Raw genomic sequence first — 19,127 nt, 5'->3', positions numbered from 1 at the left:
TTATTTATATTACACTGACTATATAATAGTTAGATTAGCTATAAACACCGAGCAGGGCTTGCTTTTAGATCAGCCCTTCCAGACGATCTCGAAAGTTCCTCCCAGCTCGCCACTTGATATTCCACTTCGAGTATAAACTAAAAGCAGACACTCCTGATCACTATGTTCGTAGGAATATCTCCTTAACCCTCATGAGCTGTTGTCCGTATAGATTGTCTTAACAATTGATTTATGTTCTCATCTTCTCATGGTTCCCTTCTTGCTTCTATAAGTCTTGATTAGGGGTCAATCACATATTACGTAATCACTTTTTGGTAAATTTGTACCCCCTCCCCCTCCGTAATCAGTTTTACAATGATTTCGCTAGAACAAGGAAAACGCTTATTTATTGCGCTAGGAAAATAGAAATAATGAAATATCCATTTGAGGACACATGACACTCATTACTATAAAAACTCGACTAGTTCCGATTTACATAAGTAATATTAGTATCATTGATCGGTAGCCATTATTGGTTATTTTAAAAGAGTTTTCAATAACAACTGAGAAACATAATTCATTGCTCAGTGCTGCAGTTCAGGTCAATCGAAAGGAGCCATCAGAAGCTGTGGTATTCATACTTCACAGAAATCGAGATATTTCTAGCTTTTTGGCTTGAATATCTAAAACGTATGACTTATTCTATTCATCATAATGTTTTGTTGTTAGCTGGAATTTTGTAAAAATTTGTTCTTTCCATGGCTACCGGTAACAGAAAGGGAATAGAATACGTTTATATGTAGAACTAGACACATCCAATATACTTCAGTCGTAGAAAAGTTTTAATGTTAAAAATTTTAGGTGTTATATTATGTTAGGTAAATATTAATACATGTTGTTGCCGGTCTCTCCCTTGGGGATTCAAGTTATATTGTTTATTTTCAAGGGCGTTTTTATTTCACGTAAGCACTGAAAGGGAGGGGCTGAAGATGCTTACCCGTGTGGAATTGTTTGAAGTCTTTTATAACTTCACTGATCAGAAACTTCAAGAACTTGGGGAATGGAAGAGGGGGTAGACCGAGAAATTCATAAAATTTAGTAAGATTTGACTTGAACCCCAAGGTTAACGGCCGGCAAATATCACTCCAATGGACCATATCGTCGTTATCTTGGTCTAGTATAGATTTATTAAATTCTCACATCTCTTAACACACAACAGCTATATCATAACAATCAGATCAATGTTTTACTACAGTCCTCCGTCAGGTAATATGTACTCACGTGATGACCAAATAAGGAAGTCACGTGATGACCAAATAAGGAAGTCACGTGATGACCAAATAAGGAAGTCACGTGATGACCAAATAAGGAAGTCACGTGATGACCAAATAAGGAAGTCACGTGGTTGAGGAACACAACATATATATCATATATATTATATATATATCAGGAGTTATTGAACATGACTAGACATACACAAGAGTTGCTTGGTAGGAGGAAACTATAAATATCCCAAATCCTTTTCCTTAGCATTATTCACAAAAATTAAAAATTAAACAAGCATGATAGGGCATGACGACATAGTGGCTGTAAAATTGGTTAAATGATGGAAAACACATTCTTATCACTCATTAATGCTAAACGCATTTTGTGACGGTTAATTTACTCCTTTTAATTGACTTTTTAAAACAAAATCATGCATTTTACATCAACATGGACCAAGGCTATATTATAAAGGGTTTTGTTAATAAATCGTCAAATATTGTCGCAGTAGTAAATAAAGTAACTCGTACCGACCAAGATCTGGTTTGTAAACCATAAGGATACTATCAGGACGCATTGTAACATAACCTTATATGGTAGTGTTACCATGGTTACACTACCATATAAGGTAATGTTACAAGTACACATATGTATCACATTATACTCTTAATTCTTATACACAAATCATCACCATATTAGAATTCCAGAATATATTATCGGTACAATACATGTGTGTGTGTGTGTGGTCCTGTTAAGGTGTGTGTATAATATTAGCGTGTTGATGCTCCGTGTGGTGGTCAAACTAAATAACTCTGTGAAGAGAGGTGAGATCTCTCTTCCTCTCTATCTCTCTCTCGGAGGTGATAACAATAATACAATTTACAGAATTTCACTTCTTTTCTTTTTTGTTGGAAGAGAATAGCAAGACCCGCTAACTATTTATAGGTATTTTTAGTGTATCAGATCAAAGAATTCAACCCTCGCAATATCTCAATATTAACCCTCTAAAATCTAAACATCGCTTGCAACAGGGCGGCGGTACACGCGATGACCAAATAAGGAAGTCACGTGAATCGCGTGACTGCGTTTAGCGACTCCCACAGCCCCACATTACTGGAGATGACCGACTGGCTGCACACTTTGTCATTATTCTGGTTCTGTGCCAAAACTGGTTCCAGTAGTGCATTCCTCAATAGCAAGTTTTAGTTCCTTAACTGAAGGGTGTGTATCCAACATAATATGGTAGATGTTGCAGCACGCCGGTCATCCCTCGTTATAGATGAACAACAAGTCAATTGAATATACTAAATATGGACATTATGTTAGGTACAAATCGCATATATATTAGGAATATATCATATGGGTATAATCATGTAAAGTAAACTGTAAGTATCAGAAGGCCATCCATTGTATATAAGTAAACCTAAAAACAATAAATAAGGAAATTTATGTTAACATCACAAATCTAAACTCTTTTAAATCGTTACCATTGTGAATTAGCCGGTCCACACGATCAACTTTAATTGTTAATTAATTAATTAATTATGTTTGGTCTACAAACGATAAATAGATCGCATTGGTACATATCAGTTCCTAGTGTGTGGCAGTTTTATAATTATTGTAAGGACAATAATGGTGGTTAATTGTCTGTGAAATTCCACAGCAAGGAAACAAAGCTACGGGAAATTTAAATACGTATAAATCATGCTCGGTTAGCCAGATTAATGACATTTTTGTGGCAAGTAGTGGTTAAAGTTGATCACGTGATTTCCGGTTTCAAGTATAATACCTATAATCTCCTGAGAACGGAGGTAATATGAAAACAGACGTTGCACACAACTTTCTGTCAATTCTGTTCTCCCCCCAACTTTCATTCCTTCCCACATCTTTCTGTTAGCGGGAATACCGTCTCGTCACATGTAATTTTTAATAGATCACGTGATAACCAAATAAGGCAGTCACGTGTTTTGTAACGCGATCTTTTTTAGTAGTAGGAAGTGTGGTTGGTTTGAGGGTTGGAGAGAGAAACAAATATTAGGATTCAATACTGTAGCTGTCCAACGGTTAGCTACTTCGTGCTAGCAAAAAATACCGGAGTCCTTTAAAAATCTCTCACTCTTGTTTGATGAATATACTCTCCCAAAACTACAAACAATCTCTATCCACTCCACCAAAAACAGAGCTTCTTGTTCATTTTTTGATGTTTGATTGGGGTGTGTTGAAACATGTTGAAATGTGTATTATAGGTGAGATTATAGTGGAAGAAGACTGTTTTTGATGGGCGCTCATACAAATCCGATTTAAACAATCACACCAAGATATTAGGTTTTGATACTTTTAGTTTCTGGTTGTCGTTCATTTTTGCTAACTTACGCTTACATGGACACATTTCCATCGTGACAAAGTTGTTTTTAATTTATAGTATTAATTTGATAGTTTAAATACGATTGAGTTAAACTGTCACGTGCGAAATATGCCCAAGTATAGCCAAAAACAGGTGCCAAACCGTGAAACTCTACCGGAATTGACCAGCAACTGAAATGTTGACGATCAGTATTCAGTTCAAGTGTAGGAATAAGTTTGTTGCTGATCTGTCACGGCAGGGTTCCACAGTTTGACAGGTTTATTAAATCATTTTAAAACGTTAGTATATTGAGCTTAAAATGAAATAACAAATTCCACGCCATTCGCTCTCTGGAGATCACAGCCCGGTTGTTTCAGATCTTCTCCAAATAAATTCGAATCACATATCTCTAGTTGTGTAATAAACGTGTCGCACAACAGATCATATCATACATACTGGAAAAAAACAACAACATCCGACACGTAACCAGCACCAGGCTCAACATCTCAATCTTTGGTAGACTCCCATCCAATACAGTTACTCCAGAGCAAGCACAACATAGTTTCATGATGCGACCACGTGGACACCCACCACACCACGTGTCAAACCAAACACTCCACGTGGCGCGTGTGTGTGTCACGTGGCACGTTGTGTTCATGGAAACAGAAACACGGAACATCTCGCCGTCCATCTTGTTTATTCCTTTGGTATACCCGACACCGACGACCTTACATCGGGTGATCAGTACTACGTGATGGTAGAGGGATCATGTGCGCAGATCAGATCACAATAAAATATCAGTCAGATCACACGATCTCGCACACACACACACACACCCACTGTCACGCAGTATGCAGACCCAAGCTTCTGTTTCGCATACGCAGCTTTCCTGCAGCTCATATAATCATACCATCATATCCGAATCAAGTGCGTGCACGTGCACTTATGTAATAACACGTGCACAAACAAAGACAAACAATTCATTGCCAGAACACCACGAGAGTAGTGACGTCACGACGCTTCTTCTTGGTACGTCCAGAATGAAAGACTACGTCGTGGCACGTGCCTCTGATCTCGATTTCTTTTTATGTCCGCGGCGATCTGACAATGTAACCACCCCTATCTTTTGAGTCAATCGAACCAATAAGACCATCCCATTCCTTGAGTATAAACTTCTAGCATTCCCCGTGTTGTTCCTCATGAAAGCTCTTGAAAACACGTGTTGACCAAATAAGGAAGTCACGTGGTTTGTCACGCGACCTTGTGAAGTCACGTGAGAGTTAAGTTCTGCACGTGGTGTAGTTTGATAAATGTCATTTGATGAAATATAGCTTGTGGGCCCGACTCGGCCCGGGGCTACTACAGGGTTGGTTCGTTGCCTTGGCAACGGTAGTTTGTTTGTCTTTTAAACTTGACACACTCTGTTACACATCTGTGTACCCTGAAAAAAGATTATTTCCCGTTAAATACTAGTCAAATAATCAAAAACTAATTTACTGTTAATGATTGGTTATATAACGGAGTGCAGTTTCCCTTTTTCTTAAAACATTCTGAGCAAGTAAAATTTTAAATTGATAAGTTTTCTCAATGCTGGTATGAAGTTTTGGGCACTAGCGTATATAAAAAACACAATATAAACGGGAGTGTAGTGAGTATCATATCACAAACAGACCGAGCTGAAAAAATACCGCTCTACAATTAGTCGCCAAAGATACGAAATGAAATTTGTTAAGCCACGTCACATCTCTGGAAACAGTCCAGATTTTACGTGAAATTTAACCGAATCAAAATTCTTCGAATTACTCTGGAAACTGTCCACACAGCAATATAATATAGATTGTTGAGTTATGTAGCACTGAGAAGTAATTAACTGGGTAGGTTGTGTACACTGTGTTTCTGGATGTTATCTAAATAGTTTGCTATTTCATCTACAAGTGAAACACATTCTTCAAATCAATTTGTCATGGAGCCAGGATGTATGGACTACCTACACCAGGTTTAAAGTTTAAACGTTCCCGTCCCATTACCAATACTCAATACATATAATAGATCTGTACTACATTGTAATTAGTTAAAATAAGTACAGGCCACAGATTTGGCAGACTTTTCTGGTGCGGCCCGATGGGAAGCCAGACGGTGGTAAATCAGCAGGAGTTCACGCCGTATCTCTTACACGGTGGCTCTAACATAATTGATAAGATGGGTAAGCAGGGGATCAGGTTACCAGTTCGTGAGTGGTGTGTTCCTTACCAGAGGAACGGTGTTCCGTTACCGGTTCCTTTAGGTGCAAATACTAAGCTGGTTACAGGTGAGCTACTTCAAACTGGCAACACTAGACGGGAGAAGGAGGAGGGAGGAGTGAAGGAGGTGTTGACTGATAAAGTTTTACAAGATATCGAGAAGTTCTAGAATGAACTGATCGATAATTCTGGTGCGTTCGTAATCTCCAGCGCCGGAAGAAACTTGGAGAAGTTATGCTTGTTGTAACGAGTATAACTCTTCATGGCTAGTTAAATAAGTTAAAGGTGTGACAAGTTATGAACAGTGCACGTGTTGGAAAAGACAGGGTCACAATATTAATGTGGTATTATGATAAACAGCAATCTCTACACAGGGTCAGGGAGGAATGTTTGATGATATGCAAAGCATGCTATACTCATCCATCACACAAGAATAGCAGGTAACCCTCACAATCCACATCCGTGAACACACACACTCACACAGTACACACCCCAAACCATGTAATGATCACACACATTCACTGCATGATTCTCATTGTAAATTGTATAGCAGAGAGAGATACCACTGTGTTCTACCAGAAGAAACTATTACATATGAGTGCTGTGTTGAAATTATAACACAACCAGCCATCTACCATGACCACCAGACTTGGAGACCACCAGACCCGGAGTTAGAATGACCCAAACCCTGGGTTAGAACTAATAAAAGCGTTCTGTACTGCCCACGTGGTTTTCAGTACCAATATACGCGCACTAGCACGGTCACGTGGATCGCAAGTACGAAAAGAGCAGAAAATAAAGTCACGTGGGCGCAAGGGATATCACGTGACTTGAGATATACATCCTCATTGTACCGAGGAGAGGGAGAGAGCTGCTGGGAGAAGTTGGTACGCCACAATGCCACATACCTTTTGAGAGTAGAACCAGGGGGAAGGAGGGTGAAAAAGGGGCGGAAAGAGAGAATATGAAGGAAATAAATGGGAGCAGCGGATGAGAGAAGGCGATGAGGAAAAGGGGGAGAGAATGACGGGGAGAGAAGAGTGAAAAGAATGCAAGAAGAATAGTTGGAGATGTGCCAAGCAGGAACACTAGCTGAGTTCAAGGACCAGACATATAGCTACCATATAACTACTTTTCCAAGATACACATCAGAGACGCCTACTTAGAAACAGTCGACGTAAGAGTTCTCATTTTAATATTTGCGATCATTTATCATTATCAATTTTAAATACTATGGTCTGCTTAAAGTTAAGAGGCCTAGGTACAAGCGAGGCCTCTAGAAATTTGAGTTGGTGCTTGAGATAATCGGGCATTAAAATTCCGAGAACTTTATATTGGTGGGATTTGACAGGGTGGCCGAGAAATTACAGATATAATGATGGTATCTGATTGGTTGCAGAGGTGAAGTTTGACAGACTGAAATATCAGACTTTCAAAATACACCTCCGCTATCATGATATGCGGTTAACAGTACAGTGAGATGCCGCGAAGTACGCAGGAAGGGCGATCTTTTTAGCTGTGATTGGGCAAGGTTAATCTGTTAATGAGGTTCGGAAGTTGCGAATTTTTATAAAAACGAGAGCTAATCTTTATTTGTAACGTCAATCTCATTTCCAAAGAACATTCCTCTAAAATGGAATTAAGTGCCAAATTCGAGAATCACAAAAATAGAACAACAATTCCACAGCAAAACCGCAACTTCCACAGCAAAACCGCAACTTACACAGCAAAACCGCAACTTAGTACTTACATGTATGATTTTGTTTCTGAATTCCCTCACTATCGCGGGAACACCAATGCTCGTCTTCAGCCCGAAAATATCGCACATCTGTGGCCAGCTCTCGAAGACCTGCCTCTCATCAACCTCGTGCCAAAGCGGTAAAATGAACCGCTCCCCGCGGTTTAGCTGCCGGCAGATTAACCGCTCCAGGACTCCCATTGCGTGCTCGTCTTGGAAGAAGGCGGGCGATAGGATAACAATGGCGTATTTGGCGTTGTTGATGGCTTCAGAGCAGCTGGCTGGTTTTGATTTGGTGTCTAACTTGACTCTGTAGTCGCAGTCCTTTAATTTCTCGGATAGTGTTTTGGCGACTGTCATTCCATCTGAGCGGGAGTAACAGATAAAGGCGTCCACGTTCGTCACTTTTGTTGACCGGTTCTTCAATCTGGAAACCTGTGTGAAGTGATGTCATGTAACTGTTAAACGCAACTGTTAAAATTGAACGTGTTTAAGATGTTTAAATTGCATTATTTTGTGGTGTGATAAAGCCATTAAAATGATATAAAATTACGTAATCTTTATGAAATTAATTAATTTTGTTGAATTATTACGTAGTCGACGAGGGCTAAATAAAATGCTGTGATATTTATTCATTAATTTATCAATCAAAATTCATCATAACATTAAATTAATAATGTGGGGTGGAGTCCGGTAAAAATACATTTTATCATCTTTTCAAGATAACATAATTGTGTTAATTGAATCTGACTAAGATAAAACACCACCCAGAGTTCAAACACGGGGGATCACTCCCTCTATTATACGGGGAATCCTTGTTTCTATATAATGGGGGATCATTCTCTTTTGGCAGGGGATCAACCCTATAGATGGGATCACCGCTATTTTGGGAGAGTTTACCATTATTCCTCCTACGTGTACCATGATAATGGTATTCTCAAGACTATCCGGTGCGGATAATTCCAAACAAAAGACTAAAGAGTATCTCGGCCACACTCGGGTAAACACCGTGGTAAAGACCGTGGTAAAGACCTTGGTAAAGACCGTGGTACTCACCAGAGTATGTGGCGTTTAGTGGTTAGGGTCTAACGCGTCATTTGTTTAAACAGTAACATCCCCGGCCCGCATGGGGGAGGATCATGGAGGAAAATACCGGAAAGGAATAATACTCATTCTTCTGCTCGTATCTAATTATATCTACCGGCACCAATAAATAATTAACCCAACTAACAATGTTAATTTAATATTAATTTAACGTTAAATAAATGTAAATTAAATGTAAAATGATGTAAATTTCACGTACCATTCTGGTGGTCAGGCCTGCGTAAGGTAAGCGTCTCTTTCTTGGCGAAGAATCGTCCAGACTCTCGCTGCTGCACGTGCTACTTGTTCGGTGTAAGGCTGCTGTCGTCTCTTGCTGTTTCCGGTCTCGCTCTTCTAGCATCAACAGGTAGTATTGTCCTAGAACACAAGGAAATATTTAGTTTGGAAGTACTTGAAGTATGTTGTGTTTAAATGTCGGGAGATGTTTTCTTTTATGGAGTATTGTCTTAAAATACAAAGAAATGTTTTGTTCTTTGGTTAACAGGTATTAGGCTGGCACACAACAACATTATCCTTTAGTGAAAGGAGCTGGGTTCTATCTGACAGCCGATTAAGGCTTAAGCAGGTATTGTCTCAAAGTAACAGGAAATCTTTACTTTCTGATGTATTATTATCTGTAAATACACGGAAATATTTCGAAGCCTGCATTAACAAGTTCTTTGTGCAAAATCAGGTGCAAAACAAGCACAAACATAGTAACAACTAGCAGGCAAATAACTTTTCTGCCAGATAAAGGTACCAGATGAACCGCCGAGGAAGCACCAACAACCACAAAAGATCTGAGCAGAACATGAGAAGCCTAGACGAACGAAACACCACAGCTCACAATAATACAGAAGTATATAAGAATAAAACAAAGCGTCGGGTAATGAACACTTCACGTGGGTACTGCGTTATAAACAGAGAGACGACTAACAATGATCTGGTACAACTCAGACACACTCTTTCTAAAACTTTCTAAAACACAAGGAAACGTTTTGTTCTAAAATACTAAGTCTACAAAGTTAATCTAAAATCTTGTGTGTACTATGATATATCTGAAGGAGAGACTGTTGACAAATGACAATAACCAGGTTGAACCACCCAGACTGCTGACAATGATCTGATACAACCACATTGCAACCACCCAGACACTAATAACATTCATTAGCTTCCCCCACTTTCTCTTACACAACAAAACAAAGGTCTTCTCGCTCCTCTGAAGGACGGATCAAGTTACTACTTCAGAAGTATTGGTGCTCTCTCTCCAGCACTTAATTAGAACTCAGAGAGAGAGAGAGAGAGAGAGAGAGAGAGAGAGAGAGAGAGAGAGAGAGAGAGAGAGAGAGAGAGGGAGTGAGAGAAAAAGAGAGAGATAGAGAGAGAGGGAGAGAGAGAAAAAGAGAGAGAGAGAGAGAGAGAGAGAGAGAGAGAGAGAGAGAGAGAGAGAGAGAGAGAGAGAGAGTGAGAGAGAGAGAGAGAGAGAGAGAGAGAGAGAGAGAAAGAGAGAGAGAGAGAGAGAGAGAGAGAGAGAGAGAGAGAGAGAGAGAGAGAGAGAAAGAGAGAGAGAGAGAGAGAGAGAGAGAGAGAGAGAGAGAGAGAGAGAGAGAGAGAGAGAGAGAGAGAGAGAGAGAGAGAGAGAGAGAGCACTGTAATGGGGATGACCCACGAAACTAGATGAGGATGTAAGCTGTTCTGTGGAACAGGCCTGGTGTGCCACTATCTGTGAAATTGGGTCTCGTGAGCGGGCTGGGGCAGTGTTAGGTTTCAAGGTGGAGAAAGGGTGCTTTGAGTTTGTCCCACACTGATATATCTAGTTATGGATATTTGAGGGGTTTCAAGATCTTGATACTGGTACTGGTACTGGTACTGGTACTGGTAATGTTACTGTAACTGGTCCTGGTACTGGTCAATGGTACTGGTCAATGGTACTGGTCAATGGTACTGGTACTGGTACTGGTACTGGTAATGTTACTGTAACTGGTCCTGGTACTGGTCAATGGTACTGCCTACTGGTACTGGTCATGGTACTGGTCAATGGTCATGGTTCTGGTCCTGGTACATCACTTTCAAAGTTTGCAAAGACGTTGGCCATTGAGATAGCTATATTGATTAATAAACTATATAATAAGTCAGTGAGACTCAGCATGTTTATTGTTTAGGGTTGACCGTGGTGGGTAGTTTATTAAGTTAGGAATCCTGGCCAAATCCTTGAGCTTCCAAACCATGAAGTAACTGTTACGGTTGTAATACACGTAATTTAATGAGTGGTAATTATACCATAATTGGATAATTATTGCTTAGCAACTCACTTAATTGGGAGGTTGAGTACGAATCTTTTGACGAGGATGCAAGTTGGGCTGCTAAAACGGTTTCTTCTTCCCCTGCCGAGGAGGCATTTCCCATTCCTAACAGAGTTAATTGGTTAATTACTTTAATTAATGGATAACATTAATTGATTATTGGATCAATTTTTATGAAACTATCAATCAATCAAACATACAATAAAGATAACTACATAACAATATGATCTCCGAACGGAAATCTACAAAAGAAAAAAGGAAGATGAGCATAAAATATTCTAGGCTACAGCTGAAACTGTGTCCAGACTAACAACTAAGAGTGTCGAACTAAAAGACACCTATTTACTTCTGCTTTCCCCAAGAGATATGATAATATATGAACTATCCTAGCTTTCATCACTTGCTGAATCCAGAAAGCAATAATTACTAACAATTACCGATGACAGCGGTCTGGTTACCTCAAGACATTGACAACAATAAATCCAGAAAAATGTTCAAGTATTGTGCCATAACGGTGGATATAAGCACGTGAATTTAAAATATATGTTTACAATAATATATCATTTATATTACATATATTTGTTCCAGGTATGTGGCAGGAAGGAAGCTTTGGAGAGACAAAATCGAGACTTGAGCATTGAAGCCGCCTCAAGTCGGACAGCAAGTCTGTAACGAATTTTCTTTGCAACGTTTCAACGATGAAAACGAAAATGTTCTTGATAAAACATTAATTCTACCATTTGAAAAAAAATGGTATATAATACAGCTATATTAATATACAGGAAGAGAAATACAGGAAGGGTTCTGCAGAACAAAATATCGGTTGAGCAAGAGAGAAATAAAATATAAAGTGTTATTGTCTCCGAGATCCAGAGAGAGTGTGCAAGTGGCTCAGCTGTAACGTGCCTCTACCGCTAAATATTGATTTATTGCGCAACCACGCTCGCATCTACAATACAAAAATTAAAGCTTACGTATTTATATTGACGGAAAGTTCCATTTCAACCACTTTGCAGTACGAAAAACAGAAGAAAATGCAGAAAATTGATAGAGCAGCGCATTAAGCTGGTCGGTTATAATATCACTGTGATGATGATTAACAAGTACAACTTGGAAATACTGTCCAGTAAACTTAGCCGCTAACTAACGTACACCCGACCCAGTAACTACAAGATCTAGAGCTGTAAAGCTACCAGCTCTAGACTGGAGAGGTACTACTAGTGGCAGGGGTAGGTGCACGTAGACTCTAATATTATGACAGGGTAACTTTGTGAAGCCTTGTCAACTGCGCGCGTTACCAAAACAAGGATATATCGCACGTGGCGGGTGCTCTACCAAAACAAGAATCACTTGACCAGAATCAGAGACAAGGCTGACATAACACAGGACGTATGATGCAAGACTAACATTACATACCAAGTTAACATTACATACCATGCTAATATAGATGTAATGGTAACGCTTATCACCGGTATTTAATACTGGTGTTTTATGTAACATTAGCGCTACCTCACAATAATATCACAGCAGCTGCCTAATGACTCTAGCTCGGATTCGTGTCGTTTGCGGAGAGGGAGAGACTGGAATTAGGCTAGGTTCTTAAATACAGCGTACAAAATACCTATTTATAAACACGAAGATATCCCAGTAGAGGTGACGAAGGGTTTTCTTTGCGCGTTTTAAAATTGTAATTATTGGGAATGCTTTTTTCAGGATGACTGCGTTGTAAGACCTGAAAAATTCTCAAAGTAAACTAAATCACGGCAAACAGGTGTTAAATATAGCGAACTGTGTAGCAAACTGCTGCGAAGTTGTAATATAATGACCGTCATAATCTTTAGTATGGCAAGTTACTAAAAATAGATAAAGTATTGTAAACAGGATAACGCTAATAATGGCTGTGAAGGATGCAAGTCTATATCGAGCAGGATGCAGCGAGTAACACTCGCACTTAAATTAACACTAGCATATTATAAAACACTGTACTAACAAATTGTTGAGCACTATCATAATAATATCTAACACTGAAATATCATAAAATTCTAACAATTAAATTAGCTCTAACATAATATCTAACAAGATGAGCGCCAAACTGAGCTCTACCGACCAGGTAAAACAACTACTATCGTATAACGTATCTGAACAACACGCACACTAACAATACTATCGTATTGTTAGTGCAGCCCACGTGCAATTGTAGCGCCCACGTGCAATTGTAATAGCAATGCCCACATATAAACCATGGAATGTACATGTTAACTTGTATCTCAATGACCGAGGACCACTAATGAATAACAACTATCTAGCACATAGGATGGCTGCACATTTTCCGCTTCAAAGAGTCTTCTATTGTTAATATACAGCCAGTAAGGTCACGTGATAGCCAGTGCAGTGGGTTGGAGAAGGAGGTGCGCGGCACGAGGACCCCACGTGACCATGATGAAAGGAGGAGTGTTGGGAGAAAGTGCGGTGGAACCTGAGATACTGGAGAAAACAATTGAGTTCAGTATGGAATCATAGTATTTGGTGGTCTCTCAAATGACTGTAGAGGAGGACAATGTTAAGAGATAATGACAATTGCTGGACAATGACACGACGCTTTTTGCAATGACTGTAGTTAGTGGAAGCCGTTTTTAGAAGCGGTTAAATTACTTAGAGAAGAATGGTATCAAGAGAAAGTTAAGATACGGGAGAAAAAATTGAGTTCAGCTTGAAATCATAGTATTAGATGATCTCTGTAAAGGAGGAATAATGTTAAGAGGTTATGATAATTGCTGGACAATGACAAGACGTTTTTTTAATGACTGTAGTTAGTGGAAGCCGTTAAATTACTTAGAGTGGTTCTGCCATGTGACATTGGTTTGCGAAACAGATATAGTGTACACCAAAAAGATATTTAATGTGTAATAGTTGTGCAGTAACTACAGCTTTTGTGTGGAATAATTATACGTATACGTGCACACTTCGTGCACACTATATACTAATGCGTGCAAACCATGTGAGTAAACCGTATTTTATTAACGTCCGAAGTACGTAAAAACTTTTGTAAATGTGCCGTGTGCACACTACAAGAACGCGTGCATACTGCGTGCAAACCAAAACTAAAAGTGCGCACTACAAGCGACAGTGATGATGAGACAGGAATTACAAAAGCTACACGTTAAATCCCCCACCGAAGTCTTACAAACTAACATGTACGGCAGAAAAGGAGGTCTCCAACAGCGGGGTTAACATCAACACCACCCAATACTTGGCATCCAGCCAACTCTACAGCCAACTCTAGCCAACTTAGTAGCCCTGCCAGACTTGCCCGGACATAACTGGACATGGCGAAAGCTTTTGACACCCTAGAAGTTTTGACACCACAGATAAACTGTGCTGTATCTCTGCTGTAAATGTTGGAGTACCCGGGCATATACAGATAGAGACAATATCCACACCTAAACTCGTGCTAGTTGAGGAGTTACAGTGGGATGTTCCGGATCAGTTTCACTCCCCGAGTCTAGCTACTCAAATGAATGAGAGAATTCCACGTATCTTACCTCAGGTATGATGATAGAATTGTGCGACTCAGTTAGATCGGCTGCGGAGTATAGATTGCGTGCGGAGTATAGTTTGCGTGCGGAGTGTACGTGTTTAGCGCAATGGGAGGGGTTACATCATGGTGTAAAACTGTAAAATATTACAGGAAAATGTCGGTATAGTCAGCGGTGTAGACTTTCTAAGCGACAAAGCTGTTGTAACTGAGACATAACGTCATCTCCAAACCTTTTTAGGGTGGAATTGGGCAGGAGTATAGTTTGCGTGCGGAGTGTGTGTGTGTGTGTGTGTGTGTGTGTGTGTGTGTGTGTGTGTGTGTGTGTGTGTGTGTGTGGGGGGGGGGGGGGGGGGGGGGGGGTGGGGGGGGGGTTTTTGGATAAATGTTTGAGAGACAGAATGAGGGGAATGAAACAAAGAGAGGGAAAGACACAAAACGAGATGTTGTTTAAAGGTTACTAATCGCATTTCTCATCACGTGATTTAAAAGAGAGGACAAGCGCAACTGGGAGAAATAACGAGATCTGGTTAAGTTAACAAATCAAATGTTTGCACGGTTACTACGCAATATATCTGCAGCTACGCAATATATGCAGTTGGAAAGCCTCCCACTCACTCAGTTCTAATCATATCACGTGACGTAAACCCATACCACGTGATCAGCACGAGTCACGTGACACTATACCTATTTCCAGTTATTACCGCACTCCTTCCGTGGTCTCCGTTTTCCGGCCTCATCACAGCCCCACTAACCGGTCTCCTACATTGTTTGTGATAATGACACTGTTACTATCTTAGAGCCATGACGTTATGACATACACTGAATATCTCCCGCGTTACGCTAGAACATTTTTGTAATGTTTATTTACGTCACACAGAATCGCGCGCAAATCTGATGAAATCCTCTTTAAATAGTGACTCGATATAATGGTACACGGGAGTGTTGAGTTACCGTAATGACGGAATATTATGCTAATTAGTATGTGATTATGTGGACAGAGGGAGACATGTGGACCAAGGACATCAGTTGTTACTTGTTAGACGAGTGGTGCTGCCAGGTGATAGGTGTTACCAGGTGATAGGTGTTGGATAGACTGTGACGGAACACACCTTAACACTCTTATTTCATGGTCCTAGTTTGTGCTATGTAATCTACACTACGTATATCAGGATAGCATTAAATGTGGTATATTACGTTTGTGTTCCCCTCAGTTACACAGCGTGGCACAGAAACCCCTTCTCTGTAGCAGGCCGTGCACCGCCTCCGTGCTGTAGCTGCTCTGCAGTCTTACATCCGTGTATTTGCGCATTATCTGCCCGACCCGCTGACAGACTTATTGATTACGACTACTTGGAAAATGTGTCACGTGACGACATTTTGGGAGTTCGCAAAGTGCAAATATTTAGCGCAATGGGAGGGGTTACATCATGGTGTAAAACTGTAAAATATTACAGGAAAATGTCGGTATAGTCAGCGGTGTAGACTTTCTAAGCGACAAAGCTGTTGTAACTGAGACATAACGTCATCTCCAAACCTTTTTAGGGTGGAATTGGGCAGGAGTTTAGGTTGAGTATAAGATACAGATTACATTACGTCACGAGGAGGAGGATATGTTCAGATCAGAGAAGAAGGATCTACGTCATCAGATGCAGGGATCAGACAGATAGAGTCCAGCGGAGGGATCAGACACGTAGACTGAGGAGAGAGAGACTGAGGAGATACATTGCATTACCTGCATTCCGATCATTACCATGATTGTGCAATGTTAAACAATTTTTCTGCTTGCCAAAAATAGTCGCTCCATCTCATCAGGAGGGATGTAAGAAAGACAAAATAAATAACCAGGACCAACCCCAGGTAAGATATGATCAAGCTAGGTATAAGAAATAAGCAGGATTGGCATAAGAAATGGGTTGGATGGCCAGGATGGGCATAGGAAATGAGCAGGAAGTGTACAAGAAATGAGCATGGCTGGTATTAGAAATGAGCAGGACGACCATAATTAATGAGTAACATGATGGCCGATATGTAGGGAAATTAGCAGGAAGAGTATGAGCAACGACCAGGATAGGCTTGAGAAATGAGAGGGAAGTATGTAAGAAATTGGCAGGGCTCCAGCAAGTTAGCCAGACTGACATTAGACAAGAACAGGATCGGCATACAAACTTAACAGACTGGTGGTGATAAAGGAGGCTTATTACAAGGCAAGATCAGGGCTAATGGCACCGGAAGTAATGTAGAAAATTACACGGAAACGTCAGTGAATAATCATGGACCTCCGAGTGCTGTGCCACACAATGCTCTGACAAAGCGGTCACATGGCAAAGCAGTCACGTGGGCTACTGCTGCTGCTGATGACTTGTGGTTATAAAGTTGCCATATCAACTTATGAGACGAACAAACGAACAATGACGATGTGTCCACCAAGTGTACAGTGTATGGCTAATGGTTACTGGTTAGCAGGCCCTTTAGTGGGTAGATTATCGCCAATGAATGATATGGCCCAGTGCAGTGTGTAGCGTGACTCCTTGATCAGGGGTCAGGAGGGTGCCGGGAGGGGGGGGGGGGGGGGGGGGGGTAGGAAAGTATTGGTTTCGCAAGATTGTAACGCGTATGAAGAGCGAGAGGTGGTGAAATCTGTAGGGAAATCTCCACTGTTCTCTCCATTGAATAGTTAACAGCAAGAAAAAACGCGAACAAAACAAAACTGAAAAGCTATGGAAGCAAAAGTATTCAATCGCGGCAGCGAAAAGATCAAAGGAAAACAGTGTAGTCCGAACGGCAAGGAACTGAAAAACTGGGAACACGAATGTTTAAAATACACCCTGGCCTGATGCGAACAGGTACACACAGAAAGTTGAACGCAAAGGAAGATCTCTCCCCCCACACACACACACTCACACGCCGAGGCTGTACAAGAAGCTAAAATTTGTTACCTAAGCTGGAAACTAAATGAAATCAGGAACTAAATCTAATTCTCTCTCTCTCTCTCCCTACTGTGCCTGTTCTGATGCCGTTATGATTAAGGGTATTGAATACCGCGCATATTATGTCGTATTAATGACAGGGGATAACCCTTTCCTTCTCCCCGACCCTGTCGTGTCGTCACGATGAGATGAAGTCCCTAGAACTGCAATGTTTTAATGTGCAGGATATGATGAGTGGTGTTAAGGGGTGTTACAGTGAACGTAATAGGGTGTTAACTGTAACATCATCCCCAACCTGATGAATAACGTTTTATTTTAGCAGGAAAAGTTGGTCATTATACGAGGAGATATCGTAGAAATGCCAGCACGGAGTTCACAGTTCTTGAGAAATGCTTCGTCGAGTCGTGTTAACTTTAAGTGCTTTAGTTTTGTTGAACAAACAGCCAGCTTTGGATATATCTTGTTTTTAACTTTTGTACTTGCAGAACATATTATAACTATAAGGCTTGTTGAATAGACAACTGTTTCCTAGACAGTACAAATAGAACATGGACGTGACCAAGTGAAGCAGCTAGATAAGAATATATCGACAGAACAAAGTAAGAAATAATAGGTTGACAAACTCTGTATCGCATTAAGAGTGGACCTCCTTTCAGAAGTCAGAACGCCATTTCAAGAAAACATCAATGCAAGTTAATGGCTTTTAGTGGATTCGCACCAAAGTGGACCGCTGATGCAGTAAAAGCTCAATAGAAGATATATATCAAGTCCATCAATTTCAACATCGATTGAGCAACTTGAGGGAGCGGCAGAGTTTAACAGCGGGCTAGGAAGGTTCTAGAGGTATAGAGTGATATAAGACACAGCACGATAAAGGAAGGTTCTAGTGGTATAGAGTGATATGAGACACAGCACGAGAAAGGAAGGTTTTAGTGGTATAGAGTGATATGGGACACAGCACGAGAAAGGGCCCCGCTATATAGAATGCAGCAGGTGGCGCAGGGTGCACCCTCCAACCCCTGTGCAGAACTTCACCTCACGTGACTTCTATTCACGTCACGGGATTTCTATTCATGTCACGTGATCACATTTCAGGGTCACGTGAAGGAAATGTGGGGCACGGGACCCAGGTGATCTCATCTATGCATTGCAAACACGTGACCGAACTTCTGGAGAAGTAAGTTCATTTTTTAGCATGTGATGTTGAAGCGTGAAAGGAGGCCGGAAGAGCAACTCAATTTTGTACAGCAGGTGGTCTGCTCTAGTATATTCTACTTCTGGAGTCTATGGCTGTTAAATCTTTAATATCTCCAAATAGCACTGACGAACTCTCTTGTGGGAAAGAAATTATATCGCCAAACTATTATCGAACTTCTATTCTACCCAGAGGACCAAGAATAAGAAATACATCTCTGAAAGAGAACCAATCACAACGGAACTGTTATCTTCCGAGGACAACTGAATCTCAAATATAAAAGCTATAAATAGCCCTTGACGAAGATCAACATATCAAAGGTGATATCAATTATCCCACTTTGGAATTCAGCTTTCATCGGGGGAGTGGGGCACTTACAACAGCGTATCTCTGACGTCACAGTCCATAATATACGAACAATGTCAATTCTGGTCGGCAATAAAGCGAGGGAAGAGGAACTGGGACAGGAACAATAAACTAGCGAACAGGGAAGATATCCTTTGTGCAATGTTCAAAG

General features: G+C 40.5%; 1 protein-coding gene across 1 annotated transcript; it reads right to left on the bottom strand.

Moving 5' to 3' along the window:
• Positions 1 to 1,547: 1,547 nt before the first annotated feature.
• On the bottom strand, positions 1,548 to 11,118 carry LOC134825174 (2' cyclic ADP-D-ribose synthase BtTIR-like). Its single transcript, XM_063837324.1, has 4 exons — positions 10,960 to 11,118; positions 8,868 to 9,025; positions 7,577 to 7,999; positions 1,548 to 5,027 (listed from the first exon to the last, which is right to left on the bottom strand). The coding sequence occupies exons 1-4, from the start codon at positions 11,051 to 11,053 to the stop codon at positions 4,992 to 4,994; spliced, it is 711 nt and encodes a 236-aa protein (XP_063693394.1). The 5' UTR covers positions 11,054 to 11,118; the 3' UTR covers positions 1,548 to 4,991.
• Positions 11,119 to 19,127: the final 8,009 nt, after the last annotated feature.

This window comes from Bolinopsis microptera, chromosome 13, assembly GCF_026151205.1.
Source record: "Bolinopsis microptera isolate Bmic1 chromosome 13, MBARI_Bmic_1.0, whole genome shotgun sequence".
In the NCBI taxonomy this organism is placed as follows: domain Eukaryota; kingdom Metazoa; phylum Ctenophora; class Tentaculata; order Lobata; family Bolinopsidae; genus Bolinopsis; species Bolinopsis microptera.
This window is presented reverse-complemented; position numbering and strand designations above follow the sequence as displayed.